General features: G+C 40.1%; 1 protein-coding gene across 3 annotated transcripts in view; it reads right to left on the bottom strand.

Annotated features, from left to right (window-relative positions):
* SCFD2 (sec1 family domain containing 2) overlaps positions 1–17644 on the bottom strand; it is a 317624-nt gene that overhangs the window by 188266 nt on the left and 111714 nt on the right. For all 3 annotated transcript variants that reach the window (XM_048848286.2, XM_048848287.2, XM_048848285.2), the window contains exon 5: positions 4000–4249. In XM_048848286.2, the coding sequence (XP_048704243.2) occupies positions 4000–4249 (250 nt within the window). The remainder of the gene's footprint in view (positions 1–3999; positions 4250–17644) is intronic.

The raw sequence follows: 17644 nt of genomic DNA, 5'->3' as shown, positions 1-17644 counted from the left end.
ACTGTCCAGTTTGGCCAATGTACATGGCAGAGGGGCATTGCTGGCACATATCACATTGGTAGATGTGTAGGTGAATGAGCCTCTGATAGTGTGGCTGATGTGATTAGGCCCTATGATGGTGTCCCCTGAATAGATATGTGAACACAGTCGGCAACGGGCTTTGTTGCAAGGATAGGTTCCTGGGTTAGTGGTTCTGTTGTGTGGTCGCTGGTGAATATAAACAAATAATTTATAAACAAATAAACAAACAAAAATTCATGGAAGCCTTGGCCTGGCTGTGACTTTTGCTGCTGCGGGTCCATGGTTTCCCCTGCCACCGTGGTGGCACAAACCTGTTGCCCGTAGCTGGAACCCTGAGGAGGGCCCCCTGTCACTGGAACCCTGCCAGGGCCTGGCTGGCTGCCAGCTCCAGAGTTCTGCAGTCCGTGGGGCTGAAGCAGAGAATGTCACGGATTCCCTGACCTCCGTGACATAAACATAGCCTTACTTTAACTTTAAAGCTAACTTTGCTGCAAACTTAGGCAGCCTATATAGACCACCTAATTACCACTATTTAGTTATGACGTTATACTTCATTGTTAGTATGTTGTATATAAATACTTAATTCTACACTTCCCAACTCCTTTGTGCATTCATCCTGTGCACTGAATGAGGCGGTGTCCTGTGGAAAATCTAGTATGTGATCATGTAATTAAAGACTGTCTCATAATTCATACTCAAGGGAGCTGAATTAAGCTTGCACAGGCAACCTAAATACTGGCATTCCCTAACTTTCAAGTGCTTCACTTAGCAAACTTAATAACATTATTTTAACACAGCCGTTCGGTATGAAATTTCCTAGGGTTATTGTAACAAGCCTCTGATCATGAATCATCAGCAGGCTCTGAATCCTGAACCTTCAGCACTGCTACTACTTGAGCTTCAGGACTAACTTTGGTAGCTGGCAGCAGCAGAAGACTTATCTCAGAAGGTGGATGCACTGCGGGGGGGGGGGGGGGGGCAGGGGGAGGGGCAGGTTTAAGGGGCCGTTGGGGGAAATCTGTTCTGGTTGTACCTCCCCACCTTGGGAGTCATAGGAATTCCAGCCCCTTCTGGTACTCCCAAGGGGATAAATACCGCAATGTGCTGGGTCCATGTGTGTGTGCGCGTAAGGTACAAACAACCTTAACTTTGTCTTTTCCTGACTTGAATATTTAACTATGCAATTTTAATGTTCTCCCAACAATTTATTTTTCTGGAATTTTCAAATCAGAGATAAAAAGAGTTTTTCCCTTTGTTCTACTAATGAAAACCAATTTATTAAAGCTGGTTGGAGTTTAATTAAGTTTTGCAGCCACTCAAAAGCAAAACATACTTTTTAATTTAAAAGAAAATCATGAGATATTATAATTGGAATATTCCAGATCCTCAGTTGGTGTAAACCAGCACAGCTACACTGACTTCAAGGAGAGATACCAATTTACAGAGCTAAGCATCTAGACCCAATATTCTCTTTCACAAGATCCTTCTATGTCTGTAGGCCAATTTTTGTTCTTTTTAGTTAGTCCAATAAAATGTCACCAACAGCTTGTTGTTTTGTTTTGTTTTTCTTTGTGATTGGGGCAGCAGAACTGACACTTTTAAATAAAATACAAACCACAGAATTGCACCAAGTCAAAAAACATGCCAGCAAGCAGACAATACATTATATAGTAAGTCACAGACAGACATACACACAGATTGACCAGCATTTCATCCATATTTCTTCAGGTAATTAAGAAACTGCAGGAGCATAATATAACTAATATGTCTACTAAGAAACAGTTCAGCCACCTCTTTAAAAAATAGTCTTTTACACTCACAATTTGTCTCCTAATGATGTGTTTGTAATGTTTCCTACATATCAGTAGTTCCATGGGCAACTGGCCTTCACGATCCACAATTAACTTGACTGTGAATGAAACCCTTTATCCAAAACAAAAGTCTTTATAATACATCAGCATGAACTTGTCATAACTTTTGGTAAACAGTTAAAACGCTCCAAACTAGTCAAGGTATATTATGCAGACAGAGAGCTCAGTTTTCAAATGTGCCTAAATTATGAGATCCAACTCCATACTAGTAAAAAAATATTTAGATGATTAGGAGCACATCTCAAACTCCACTGTTCAAAGATTACGTCTGCAATGTGAAAACAAAAAATTGCTTTTTCAAAATACAATTCATTTGTACTTAGACTTTCATTTACCATTTTTTATTTGTTTGTTTCCTTGAAGATCCTGACATTTGCTTCTACTTAGCAAACCTACAGACACACAACACTGGAAAAAAGTAAGGAAATCTATGTATAAAATATGGAAATACATACAAGTTAGAATTTAACCTAACTTGGTGAATACTGTGAAGACCTTACTCCAGTCCAGTGAGCTATGTAATCCAGTCTCTAATTGTACTAGCAACTTTGATGGACTGTGAGACTGTAGAGGGCAATGAACAAAGTTTCTGTGAAAATCAGAAAGCAGTTTCCCTGCTGAGTCTTCATGAAATTAAATGTTAAATAATTCAACACCTCCCCGTTTTCTTTCTTTGTTAGTCACAATTAAGGAAAATTATAAAACAGTGATTCGAAACATTGATCAACAGAAGAAAAATCTAAACATGAAGATGGAGCTCTGCACAGCAGGGTTCGGTCTGCACAATATCCAACAGTGAATACCACTGAGGTCATTTGGAAACATTATATGAGCACAAGACAATCAGCATGCACTGAAAAAAGTGTCATAGAAATGGAATGCAAGAAATATAGAACACACACATTCTCTCTCTGTCACACACACACCCCTACTTAGAAACTAAAGGGCAAAATGAACAAACTACAAGCAGTACGCCACTAACAACAATATCATCGCTAATCCAAGTCCCACTGAAATCAACGGAAAGGCTCTAACCATCTTCACTGGGCTTTGGAACAGTGTGTGCGTAAGTGATTCTTGTGATGTACATTAAGGTGGAACACGCACCTCCCATTCCTGCACTCACAAAAATAATCTTAAAAGCTTCTATACATGTGGAAATGTACTGGCATAATTATATTGGTATAATTATACTGCTGTAGTTATAGCAACATAAATCCCAGCGTGGCCATGCTTATTCCAGAATAAGAGTGTCATTTTATGGTTAATTTATACTGTTCCCAGAGTAACATAAGCTAAACATGGAGAACTACACTAGTATAACTACAGTAGTATAATTATGCCAGAAACTTAGACTGTTAGTACTTTGGGGCAGGGACTGGCTTTTTGTTCTGTGTGTCACCTAGCACAATGGTCTATGACTGAGGCTCCTAGGCACTAATGCAGTACAAATAATAATTATACCTGCAAACAGGCAGATGAACCCATGGTACATGGGCAACACAGCCCCCCTTCCATTCTGAAATACTATTCTTCTGCTACAGTTCTAGTGTTTACAATCTTTTTGAACAATTTTTAAGTATGTGGCAAGGACAACTGCAAGTTATTACTTGGCTATTCTAGAGAAGGCACTAATAAGTTATAGTGTTGGCCAAAAAGGACTCACTATGCTTATTATTTCAGTTAAAAATTCAATGTTAGTTTAAGACACAATTATTTTTTTATGACAGACTGGGCAGTTTCTAGCATTCACAACCCTGTGGTTTGCTGAACATGTTTCCAGGATTAATTTTGACTTTCCAAGGTCAACTTTACACTGATCAATGTAAGAAAATTGGGGAAAAGATTACTTTATGAAAACATACAAACTTAACTACTCTTTAACAAAAAGAACAAATTACAGAACTTTCACCAGACTCGGCACTATTCAGGATAACCCGTCAGCATTTGGCTTTTGTGCACATCAGTGATGGAATAATCTACAGGAAATCCTCATGCTTACTCACATAACCCTAACCACCCCAGACAAGTCATGCTATTTCAATGCTTTTTTTAGGTACAAATTTCATACCTACTGTTTTTTCATTGCACTGAAATATAAACTCACCTGTTATTTTTTGCAGTAAGGAAGATAGTTCTGGTTCATCACAAAAAGTCCGGACTAGTGCCTTTTTCACCTCTCCTTCAGCTTGATCCAGCTCTTTTCCAGCTTTGATTTCCCCAACCACAGAGTAAATATACACCAGCAAGACAAGGAAGTCTTCAGAGGTATAGTCATTAGCTGTCCTCTCATTATGAGACTTGATCATAGGCAATAACTGGTTCAAAACACTGGGTATTTCTGACTCACCAATATTCTGAAAACAGAGAAGAGAAGATCTTGTTTAATATAAACAGGTAATTTTTGTCACCATCAGACAGACACTGCTACCTATGTGTGGGAACAGCTCTATTGAGTTCTTCTGCAAGGCTGTCCATCTGTTCTCAGATTCTTCCTGAAGACCACTTCTTCCACACTACCACCAAAAAACAAACTAAGTAATTTATTTAAAACAAATCCAAGCACTGTCTCCTCCATTATGCCATGGACTAACCTTTATGGAGCAAGTGCATAATCTCATTAATGTTGCCCCTCTCCTTCTGTTATTCCCTTCACTGCATCAAATTTGTAAGCTCCTTGTGGCAAGGATTGTGTCCTCTCACCTGGACTGTGAGAAGCCTAGCACGCTCTTGGGAGTACTTGCAGAGCAATACACTCCTCAGCATAAGTAATGGTGATGGACTCAGGCCCTAGAAGTTTTTCCGTCTACGCACTGTTACCCTATCTGAATATTTTCCAATTGAGAGTTTCTTTCAGAAATAATTACTATGTATTATACACACACAAAACCTTAAAGAAGCATTTATTAAGGTTGCAAAGTCAAGTACTCGAAAGTTAGGAAATGTCAGAATTAAAGTTGCCTGTGCTGCTTTAATCTGACTTCCTGTTGCGTAAGTGTTATGACAGTCCTCCTCCCTGTCCCCCGGAGCATGTTCAGTCGCCCTGTGAGGATAACTCATGTGCTGTCTGGTCAGCACTATGAACCGGGAGAGGTTGGGGCATGCTCAGTAAGGACAAACTCTTTGGAGATTTCAGCTTCTAATACTGAAGAAGTCCCTGTGTGCAAACTACAATTTTTCAAAGACTTATAACTTGGACATGTGTGAAGCTGGATCTGCCTGACTCTGTTCAGGCACAGCAGTGTACCTGGAAAGAATCTCGCCCATGGTGTTTTTTAATTATTAGCTTAGCTTTAATTTTGTATAATTCACTGTGGTTTTAGAAAGCAGTATGTTTTTGGTGACACAAATTATTTCACATGGATGTATACACTGTTGTTATTATTTCAGATCACTATTGATCCTAAAACTGAAGACAACACAACTGAAGAAAAACAGTTGTAAAGAGCTGCACGGAAGAAGCCATCTGCAGTGAACAACAACAAATTTTTATTGGTCCCATAAACACCGATAAAAAAAATCAGGAACAAATTCTCAAACAGGATATGTTCTTTTTTGCATACACCCTGTTTAAGTGTACATGTCCTCTAAAACGGATGTGTTGCTTGGGAACATACAAAATAGAGCATGCTCACCTCCTAGTTGAGAGCACACAGAGGAACCGAAAATAAGTTTGTGTGCAATGTTGCACATAAACTTGACTGAAATTTTGGCTCAGACTTTTAAAGGTATTTAGGCATTGCAGTGCTCAGCATTGCAACAGCTAACTAATTTAGGAGCCTATGTCTCATGTTCAAATGTGATTTAGGTCCCGAGAGGCCTAAATCCCATGGACTGTCAATGACTAAATGCGTTTAAAAACCTGAGCCTTTCCACCTATATTTACATAACATTTACTAAAGAAAGGGTATAAATTAAATTTAAAACAACAACACGTCTTCAAAGAAAAAGGAAAGAAAATAATAACTTAAGCAGCTACAATCAACTGTTAAGTTAAAAACATGCATTTGGATTTTTGGGTTATGATCTATTTTGAAATGTTTTTCTCATCTCTTGGGAAATAGTGTTACAGTGGATTTCAAATTTAAATGCCAAACTTAAGCGGCTATTTTGTGAAAACAGGCCAGTTGGACTGTTACCTCCATGAAATAAGGGCCAAGACACCTCTTTTCCAAGCAGAATACCACAGGGAGATGGGAAATTTGTCTCAAACAAAACCCTTAGCAGTTTGTCATTATCTAACCACCTCTAATGATTAAGGAGCTCTCTGTGCCTCATTACAATCAATCAATTACGCTGATTGAACAGCTCCTAAAACACAAGTTTTAAAAATGCAACTGCCCATGACCCAGATTTCCTGCTGGCAATGTTGGCCTCAGGTTAGCCCTGTTTGTCTATCATCAAGGGAGCCAATAAAAACAGGTCAATCCTAAGCTTTCCAAAGCCTCCATAAAGAACATTCACAATGTTCAAGTCGGCACCGACGTAGAATCAGACTCTACCACCCCCTCCTCAATTGCACTGTTTGGACATTTTAAGCCTATGATTGAACATTCTTCAGACTCCAGAGAGAGTGAGTTAGTGATAGATTTTTTTTCCCTTTCCCGTCACCCCTTCCTTTCTCTTTCTTTCTTTTTTTAAACTTGAGCTGAGCAATAATATACTGTCCCTAAAGGCAAATGAACTGATGTCAGTTTGCTCACTTCTGCCAAGGGTCTGTTTTTGGCAGATTGGAGAATACAGAAGAAAGTAAAAATATAATTTTCAGTTTGTAAAGAGTGAACACGATATTGTGCTTCAAAAATTACCTTTAAAACTGACTTCAAGAATCTATAGTATTGAAGAGGGAGTATAAGAAATAATAAAAATAATAATATTTTGCCCTTCTGTAGAACCTTTTAACCAAGGACAATTATTGTAAATATTAATTACGCCTATGTAAATCTTGTTCAGTAGGTATCATTACACACTTTTTATAGTTTGGGAAGCTGAAGTTCAGAGGGATTCAGTGACTTACTCAAGGTCACAGAATTAAGAAGAGAACTCAGGAGCCTGAATTCCAAGTCCATGGGCTCACCAACAGACCACACTACAGCATTAAAATTATTTGGGAGGGGTGAACACAGAGACGAGAGTTTCATCTATTTTCTGTAAAAAATAGATGCATATTATTTAGATAAACTGCTTTATTATGCAAGTGATTTTTGATTTAAGATGTAAAGAATATTTTATTCTTTTAGTGTGGCATCCAGCAAGCTTGCAGTGGCTTGAGGACACCGGGGTGGTAGGTGCTGCTGAAAAAGGCCACTTCCAGATAGAAAGACATGAATAACTAAGAGCGAAGGCAGAGATGGCACTGTATTCTGCTATGGAGAGAATTGGGGTTGTGACTGATCAGCTTGCTGCTCTTGGAGCCAGTAAAGAGAGAATGCTTCTGGTGAAGGGCAAAGGTTCTAGCACGATCCTCAGGCTTAGCCTGACTCCTCTGTCTTTACTCTTATTGTCTTCTCCCCCTGGAGGCTGCTCCTTAAGTTGTCAGCCTTGCTTTCCCTCCTAAAGCTGGCTGCTGACTGGCCATTTCATCCCTTTAAATGCTAGCATTCGGTAGCCATATCCTCAAAACTTCTGAGATTCGGGTTTCCCCATTCTCATCATTTCCTCTATGGTGAAACTTTGCTGGGGGCTGCCCATTCCAGCATAGTTTAGGGCCTTGCCTGTCAAAAGATGCTGGTCCCTGTCTCTCTCCTGTTATCTCTTCCCAACGTCACCCCAACCCCTGATAATCCTACACACAATCTCAAATTAAACTGGCACCTGGCATTTAAAATGCAAACAATCACATCGATTGGAGGTTTAACTAAAGAAGGGGAAATGTTGATTGGGGCACAAAGAAAATGTTGACACACTGTAAAAATGAGGTTTTAGTACTAAGCCAATAACTCCTGAGATCTATTCCCAGCTCTGCCACTAAATCACAGTACTATACGAAATTGAGCACGTCAATAAACTAGTTTGGGCAGAATTTTCAGAAGGGGCCAGCAGCTCCCAACGAGCACTTCTGAAAATCCAGCCACTTCTTTAATTACCTAAATATGAGCTGAGAAGATTTGAAAATCTGGTCCCATATGCTTCAGATTCCACACAGAATCATAGAATATCAGGGTTGGAAGGGACCTCAGGAGGTCATCTAGTCCAACCCCCTGCTCAAAAGCAGGACCCATACCCAATTAAATCATCCCAGCCAGGGCTTTGTCAAGCCTGACCTTAAAAACTTCTAAGGAAGGAGATTCCACCACCTCTCTAGGCAACGCATTCCAGTGTTTCACCACCCTCTTAGTGAAAAAGTTTTTCCTAATATCCAACCTGAACCTCCCCCACTGCAACTTGAGACCATTACTCCTTGTCCTGTCCTCTTCCACCACTGAGAATAGTCTAGAACCATCCTCTCTGGAACTACCTCTCAGGTAGTTGAAAGCAGCTATCAAATCCCCCCTCATTCTTCTCTTCTGCAGACTAAACAATCCCAATTCCCTCAGCCTCTCCTCATAACTCATGTGTTCCAGACCCCTAATCATTTTTGTTGCCCTTCGCTGGACTCTCTCCAATTTATCCACATCCTTCTTGTAGTGTGGGGCCCAAAACTGGACACAGTACTCTAGATGAGGCCTCACCAATGTCGAATAGAGGGGGACAATCACGTCCCTCGATCTGCTGGCAATGCCCCTACTTATACATCCCAAACTGCCATTGGCCTTCTTGGCTACAAGGGCACACTGCTGACTCACATCCAGCTTCTCGTCCACTGTCACCCCTAGGTCCTTTTCCGCAGAACTGCTGCCTAACCATTCGGTCCCTAGTCTGTAGCTGTGCATTGGGTTCTTCCGTCCTAAGTGCAGGACCCTGCACTTATCCTTATTGAACCTCATCAGATTTCTTTTGGCCCAATCCTCCAATTTGTCTAGGTCTCTCTGTATCCTATCCCTGCCCTCCAGCGTATCTACCACTCCTCCCAGTTTAGTATCATCCGCAAATTTGCTGAGAGTGCAATCCACACCATCCTCCAGATCATTTATGAAGATATTGAACAAAACCGGCCCCAGGACCGACCCCTGGGGCACTCCACTTGACACCGGCTGCCAACTAGACATGGAGCCATTGATCACTACCCGTTGAGCCCGACAATCTAGCCAATTTTCTACCCACTTTATAGTGCATTCATCCAGCCCATACTTCCTTAACTTGCTGACAAGAATACTGTGGGAGACCGTGTCAAAAGCTTTGCTAAAGTCAAGATACAATACATCCACTGCTTTCCCTTCATCCACAGAACCAGTAATCTCATCATAGAAGGTGATTAGATTAGTCAGGCATGACCTTCCCTTGGTGAATCCATGCTGACTGTTCCTGATCACTTTCCTCTCATGCAAGTGCTTCAGGATTGATTCTTTGAGGACCTGCTCCATGATTTTTCCGGGGACTGAAGTGAGGCTTACTGGCCTGTAGTTCCCAGGATCCTCCTTCTTCCCTTTTTTAAAGATTGGCACTATATTAGCCTTTTTCCAGTCATCCGGGACTTCCCCCGTTCGCCACGAGTTTTCAAAGATAATGGCCAATGGCTCTGCAATCGCAGCTGCCAGTTCCTTTAGCACTCTCGGATGCAACTCATCTGGCCCCATGGACTTGTGCATGTCCAGTTTTTCTAAATAGTCCCTAACCACCTCTTTCTCCACAGAGGGCTGGCCATCTATTCCCCATGTTGTGATGCCCAGCACAGCAGTCTGGGATCTGACCTTGTTCATGAAGACAGAGGCAAAAAAAGCATTGAGTACATTAGCTTTTTCCACATCCTCCGTCACTAGGTTGCCTCCCTCATTCATTAAGGGGCCCACACTTTCCTTGGCTTTCTTCTTGTTGCCAACATACCTGAAGAAACCCTTCTTGTTACTCTTGCAACATGCAGCTTGGCTGGGGAGCCCCAGCCCACAGAGAAGAAAGGGGAGATGAAGCAACTGAATTACAGCTCCCATGAGGCACTGCAGCAGCATAGTCAAATCCAAATAGTTTGTTTCTGGCTGAAATATTTCAGTTTTCAAGTGTTTTGTTTCTCTTTAAAAAATAATGTGGAAAGCAAAAACTTTTAGCAAAAAAAAGTATTTGGTCAAAGACACAATTTTCTGCCAAAAAACTGTTTTGGTGGGAAATTTTCAGCCAGCCCTACTAGGCACAACACTCAGAGTCTAATATAAGCAACAAAAGAGTTTTTAAAAATTCAGCTTTACTAATAAACTCTGTTCTTAACCTGCCCTGCCACGTCTGAGTTTGCCACCTGACATAACTGGTGATAAATGAGTGGAATTCTATTGACTTCTATGGAGCTACACCAATTTACACCAACTGAAGATCTGGCCTAGGGTAGCTTTTTAAGGCCTGATACAGAAAAAAAAAATACAGAAAAGAATACAGGATCTTTTATGTTGTTGGTGTTTACTGCACAACAGAGTGACCTATCAAAGGGAAATTATAACTCATCGCACTATGCTAAAAACATTAAACATAAACTTCTGGCTAGCGATTTTCTTGACTGTGTCTCTTCTACAATTCCAAGCACGCTGTTGACACATAATAGTTAACACACAAAAATAATGAAAGCGTTTGAAACAAGCTGCTCAAATCACAACATTTTGTAACAAAAGGATGGAACAATATTTTGAGTTATTAAGGACAGATCTAGCCCATCTTCAAGCCCCAAAAAAGATTATTTTCAGATTTGGTTATGCTGCATAACCAATTATGGAAGTGTATTTCATTACTTTTTTACCTAATTTCCAGAGGCCATACCAAACCCTTTTTGAACAGTATAATTAATACTGCCCTTTACTTCCTTTCTCTCCCACCTTGCTCTCCCTGACTCTCCTGAACTCCCCAATTGTTTAAGTGGCAATTTCCTGCTTTCATTAAACTCACATCATCTTCAATCATTTCTTGTTTCTCTTTAGTTATATGCCTGTCAGATTCAGTTGTTAATTGTTATACCATACCTGCAAGGCTTAAACATGTGTTCTAATAAAAAATTAAATACCCTTAGTTGTCCAACACAAAGGCTCATAATAAACTTACAAATAACTAATCTGCTAGTGGACGCAGTACAAAAATCAATCCACGTCAGGGAGTTATGCTGTCTGGCAATGTATCATTGTATCACAATGTCCAGTTTCTCTTGGTCTCTCTTTGGAAAACAATATAAGTTTACAGCTGTGTTAAGATATTTTAATGAGTTCATGGGGGCCCAATAGCAACAGGATACTAAAAAAAAGGAGATATAAAATAAGTCTGGATTTTATTAGGCAAATCTCTGCTAGCATAAGAACAATTTTACATAAAACCCTGAGGGTATGCCTACACTGCAATAAAACACGCATGGCTGGCCCGTGTCAGCTGACTTGGGCTCGTGGGGATCGGGCTGTGAAGCTATAAAATTCCAGTGGAGACATCTCAGAGCAGGCTGGGGCCTGGGCTCTGGGATCCCATGAGGGGAGAGGGTCCCAGAGCCCAGGCTCCAGCCCGAACTTGGATGTCTACATTGCAACACTATAGCCCCACAAGCCCAAGTCAGCTGACAGAGGCCAGCCATGGATGTTTTATTGAAGCATAGACATACCCTGAATGTCCAACAGAAGAGAATCACTGACCAAGAAACAGTTAATGTGGGCTTCAGTACAACCCTGCTAGGTCAAAAGCCTTTAGCCATGATGGCTCTCCATAGGGCATGCTTAGAATAAACATGAATCAGCAAAGTGAGCAAATCTGTCAGAAATATTGGAGGAAGCAACGTGTGAACTACCAGCTGCAAGGGGGCTACAGATTTACGTGATGAGAATATGAGACCAAGAGTGAACTGCAGCCAAGGAACATTAGGCTAAGAGTAATGGGTGCTTAGATACTACAGTACAGGCTCATTATTAGACAGAGCTGGTAAAAGAGAAAGAAGAGTTACATAAATATTTCTGTTTTGTATTTGGAAAAAAACAGGATGATGTACTTGTACCACATGAGGACAATTAATTACTTTCCAGTACATTAGTAACCGAGGAGGGGGGTAGACAACATCTATTAGGGATAATAATTTTTTAAATCATCACCCCCAGGTAACTTGTACCCAAGAGTCCTAAAACATTTGACTGAGGAGCATCTCTGGCCTACAAAGTTAATTTTTAATATATCTTGGAATACCGGGGAAACTCCAGATGACTGAAGAGTGCTAATGTTGTGCCATTATTAAAAAGGTAAAGCGGGGTGACCTGGATCACTATAGACCAGTAAGTCTGACATCAGTCCTGGGCAAAATAATGGAAAAAGCTGATACAGTATTCAACTGATAAAGAATTTAAGGATAGGAGTATAGTTAATGGCAGTCAGCATGGTTTTATGGAAATAGGTCTTGTTCAACAAACCTGATTTCATTCTTTGATGAGATTACACTTTCAGTTGATAAAAAGTAATTACGTAGATGAAACATTCTTAGGCGTATAAGGTGCATAAGGTGTTTGACTTAGTACTTCACGACATTCTGATTAAAAATTTAGCACTATGCAATATCAGTAGAGCACATATTAAATGCATTAAGAACTGGCTAACTGACCAATTGTAAAAAGTAGGTGTCAACGGGGAATTATAATTGAATGGGAGTGTTTCTAGTCGGGTTCTACAGAGATCAGTCCAACACTAGGCCCAATGCTATTCAACATTTTCACAGATGATCCTGAATTAAATATAAAACATAAGAATGGCCATACTGGGTCAGACCAATGGTCCATCTAGCCCAGTATTCTGTCTTCCTACAGTAGCCAATGCCAGATGCTTCAAAGGGAATGAACAGAGCAGGGCAATCATCAGGTGTTCCATTCTCTGTTGTCCAGCCCCAGCATCTAGCAGTCAGAGGCTTAGGGAAACCCAGCACATGGGATTGTGTCCTTAACCATACTGGCTAATAGCCATTGATGGTCCTATCCGCCATGAACTTATCTAATTCTATCTTGAATCCAGTTATAGTTTTGTCCTTCACAACATCCCCTGGCAACAAGTTCCACAGATTGACTGCATTGTGTCAAGAAGTACTTCCTTTTGTTTGCTTTAAACCTGCTGCCTATCAATTTAATCAGGTGACCTGGGGGTGGGGGGGGGGAAGGGTTCTTGCATTATGTGAAGGGGTAAATAGGTAAATAACACTTCCATATATACTTTCTCCACACCATTCATGATTTTTTTGACCTCTATCACATCCCCCCTTGGTTGTTTCTTTTGTAAAATGAACAGTCCCAGTCTTTTTAATCTCTTCTCATATGGAAGTTGTTCCATGCCCCTCTATCATTTTTGTTGCCCTTCTCTATACCTTTTCCAATTCTAATATATATTTTCTAAGATGGGGAGACCAGAACTGCATGCAGTATTCAAGGTGTGGGTGTACCACGGATTTAGATAGTGGCATTATCATATTTTCTGTCTTATTATCTATCCCTTTCCTAATAGTTCCTAACATTTAGACTGCCACTGCACAGTGAGCAGATGGTTTCAGAAAACTATCCACAATGACTCCAAGATCTCTTTCTTCAGTGGTAAAAGAAAATTTAGACCCCATCGTTTGGTATGTATCATTGGGATTATGTTTTCCAATGTGCATTACTTTGCACTTATCAACACTGAATGTCATTTGCCATTTTGTTGTCCAGCCACTAGGTTTACTGAGAGATCCTGTAGTAACTCATTGCAGTCAGCTTTAGGCTTAACTATCTTGAGTAATTTTGTATCATCTGCAAACTTTGCCACCTCACTGTTTACCCTTTTTTAAAGATTATTTATGACTACGTTGAACAACACAAGTGCCAGTACAGATCCCTGGGGGCAACACTATTTACCTCTGTCCATTCTGATAACTTACCATTTATTCCTATCCGTTGTTTCTTATCTTTTAATCAGTAACTGATCTTTGAGAGGACCTACCCTCTTACTCTATGACTGCTTAGTTTGCTTAAGAGCCTTTGGTGAGAGACCATGTCAAAGGCTTTCTGAAAGTCAAAGTGCAATATATCCATTGGACCCCCCTTGTCCATGCTTGTTGACGCCCTCAAAGAATTCTCATACATTGTTGAGGCATGATTTCCCTTTACAAAAGCGTGTTGTCTCTTCCTCAACAAACTGTATTCATCTATGTGTCTGATTGTGTTCTTTACTACAGTTTCAACCAATTGACATTCAACCAATTATCACTGCTGATAAAATTTGTGGATGACAAAAAGATTGGCAGAGTTTCATGAAGATGATAATCATGAAGATAGGATTGCATGGTAAACAGCCATTTTAAACAAAATGTGTTTTAATACAGCCAAATGCAAAGTTATCTATTAAGGAACAAGGAATGCAGGCTGCGTTTAAAGAATGAGGGACTATATTTTGGAAAGAGTTCATGGTTCTAAGGAATGGTAATGGGGAAAACAGCACAATAAATACAAAGGATTTCAAGAAGGCAGACTTTTGTGAACTCAGGGAGTTGGTAGCTAAGATCCCATGGGAAGCCAGTCTAAGGGGAAAAACAATTCAAGTGAGTTGGCAGTTTTTCAGAGAGACATTATTAAGGGCACAAGAGCAAACTATCCCACTGAGTAAGAAAAATAGGAAGTATAGCAAGAGACCACTCCGGCTTAACCAGGAGATCTTCAATGATTTGAAACTCAAAAAAGAGTCCTACAAAAAGTGGAAATTACAAAGGATGAATATAAACAAATAAGGTAGGACAAAATTAGAAAGGCTAAGGCACAAAATGAGATTAAACTAATTACAGACATAAAGGATAACAAGAAAACATTCTACAAATACATTAGAAGCAAGAGAAAGATGAAGAACAGGGTAGGCCTGTTACTCAATGAGGGGGGAAAGCAATAACAGAAAATGTAGAAATGGAAGAAATGCTAAATGACTTTTTTTGTTTCAGTTTTCACCAAAAAGGTTAGTAGTGATTGGACATCTAACATAGTGACGGTCAGTGAAGGTAGGATCAGAGGCTCAATTAGGGAAATAAGTTAAAAATTACTTAGACAAGTGAGATGTCTTCAAGTCACCAGGGCCTGATGAAATACATCCTAGAATACTCAAGGAGCTGACTGAGCAGATATCTGCGTCATTAGTGATTATCCTCAAAAAGTCATGGAAGACGGGAGAGATCCAGAGGACCGGAAAAGGGCAAATATAGTGCCAATCTATAAAAAGGGAAATAAGGGACCCAGGGAATTACAGACCAGTCAGCTTAGCTTCAGTACTCGGAAAGGTAATGAAGCAAATAATTAAGCAATCAATTTGTGAACACCTAGAAGATAAGAAGATAAGTAACAGTCAGCATGGATTTGTCAAGAACAAATCATGTCAAACCAACCTAATACCTTTCTTGACAAGGTAACAAGCCTTGCGGATGGCGGGAAGCAAAAGATGTGGTATATCTTGATTTTAGTAAGGCTTTTGATACTGTCTTGTATGACCTTTTCATAAACAAACTAGGGAAATACAACCTAGATGGAGCTACTATACAGTGGGTGTGTAATTGGTTAGAAAACCATTCCCAGAGAGTAGTTATCAGTAGTTCACAGTCAAGCTGGAAGGGCATATCAAGTGGTGTCCCGCAGGGATCAGTTTTGGGTCCAGTTCTGTTCAATATCTTCATCAATGATTTAGAAGTAATGGGCTTAAATTGAGTGAGTGAGGTTTAGGTTGGACATTAGGAAAAACTTCCTAACTGTCAGGGTAGTTAAGGAAGATCAGGAATGGTCTAGATAATACTTAGTCCTTACTTGAGTGTAGGGGACTGGACTAGATGACCCCTCAAGGTCTCTTCCAGTCCTATGATTCTATGATGATTCTATGATATACAGATCAGACTAGATGATCTTATGATCCTGACTGGCCTTAAACTCTACAAATCTATGAAACTACAATAGTAAAGACCTTAGAAATATTTGTTAAATATATAAACAAGAAAAAAATATAGCCCTGCAAGTTCACAAGCAGAATTTTAAGAAAACTTTTGTGAGTTTGCATCACTGACCCTGAATTTTTGCATACATGTATTTTAATTTAGGGTAGATCTTGAATCCACTACTGCTTCCCCAGTTTATTAAGGTGGATTGTGTTTTTTGTTTTTGTTTTTAATTTTCCCTTAATATATAAGATGGGACTATGTTTTGGGCAACTTGCCATTTGGAGTTAGTTGAAGAAATCTTCCCCAAGCAAACTCATGTAGTGATGTAGGCTTCTCTCTTGTGAACTCAGCATATGTTTTCCCATTTCTATCATATGGGAAGATACTTTAAGAGGCTTATACAATTCAGCATACAGCACTGTCAGGTTACCGTTGGTTAAGGACAGAAACAAGAAAAGAGAGCATAACCTCACTAATACATGCAATACAACACTAAGCAGGAGAAGCACCTGGTGAATAAAACTGTAAACCCTTTACAGTGCTTAATAGCGGGGGCGGGTGGGGGAGAACAAAACAAAAATTGTGGACTGCATAAGGGAAATCACTTAGGAACTGCACAAAGGACCAGGGAGGCCACTTTTGAAATATTGGAAATGACTCTTAGGGTTGTCATGCATTAATAAATTATAAGGGAGACTATTCATAAATACAAATGGCCCCACCTTTTGGCCCTACATTGTATTTCTTCCTCCTGCCACCCTGTGTTGTCTCCCCTCGTCCTTCCTTTCTCAGCCATCTCCACTGCATTGTCTCTCACCAATACTCCCTATCTACAGTCTCTCTCCTCTGCACCTGACCAACCTCTAGCTTTTGGGGGATTTCTCAAACTCTCAGGAATACCTCCAGACTTTTGGCAGTCATTACTGTCCGAGCCACAGGCACCACAAACAGGAAAATGATGCTGATTAGAATAGAGAGGAATGGAAAGATGTATCTTCTCCAGGCAGGCTGCAGACAAAATAGGTCTCGAGTCCCTTGGTTCTTTGGAAAAAGAAAAGGAGTACTTGTGGCACCTTAGAGACTAACAAATTTGTTAGTCTCTAAGGTGCCACAAGTACTCTTTTTCTTTTTGCGGATACAGACTAACGCGGCTGCTACTCTGAAACTTGATTCTTTGGGTTTATTAAAGCAGGTTACCTATTTGTGCATGCTGCTGAGAGGAGAAGGGTTTGGTGGGGGTTAGATCTGGGGAGAGAAGGGGAGTTTGTTAGTGAAGGATCATTTTTTTGGGCTGTCAGAAGATAAGCTGCTGTTTAATAGCTAATTGTCCTGTACAGGAAAGTATGCTTGGACCATAATGAAGCTCAGGATGCTGTTTTGATCACAATCATACCAAAACAACAGGGTGTCTTGGTTAATTTGCTGTTATTATTTTGGTCCCAATTTCTCAAACTAAAAAAAAAAAGCATTATTCTTCCTTTTCCTTTGCAATACTCAACTGCTGTGTTTTGCTTGCCTGCTGTGTTTTACTTACCTATGTTTTGCTTATCAAACTTTTTAACAAATATACCCAAGACTAATATTTCAACCACTGAACGTTTAATGTTGCTAGATATTATATATTTCCACAAACACCAGTGACTAGCCAATTCCCATCAGAGAAATGTGTAAAGGATCATTTTATCTACGGCAGGGCCTAATACACACTTCAAAATAAACGTCAGCAGTTTCCCAGACATGACGGAACACGTTGCGCATTATACCATAAATGCCCATTTTTGACTCACTC

The sequence above is a fragment of the Caretta caretta genome, chromosome 4, assembly GCF_965140235.1.
Source record: "Caretta caretta isolate rCarCar2 chromosome 4, rCarCar1.hap1, whole genome shotgun sequence".
Taxonomy (NCBI): Eukaryota; Metazoa; Chordata; order Testudines; family Cheloniidae; genus Caretta; species Caretta caretta.
The sequence above is the reverse complement of the archived record's forward strand: the minus strand, read 5'-3'. Positions and strand labels throughout refer to the sequence as shown.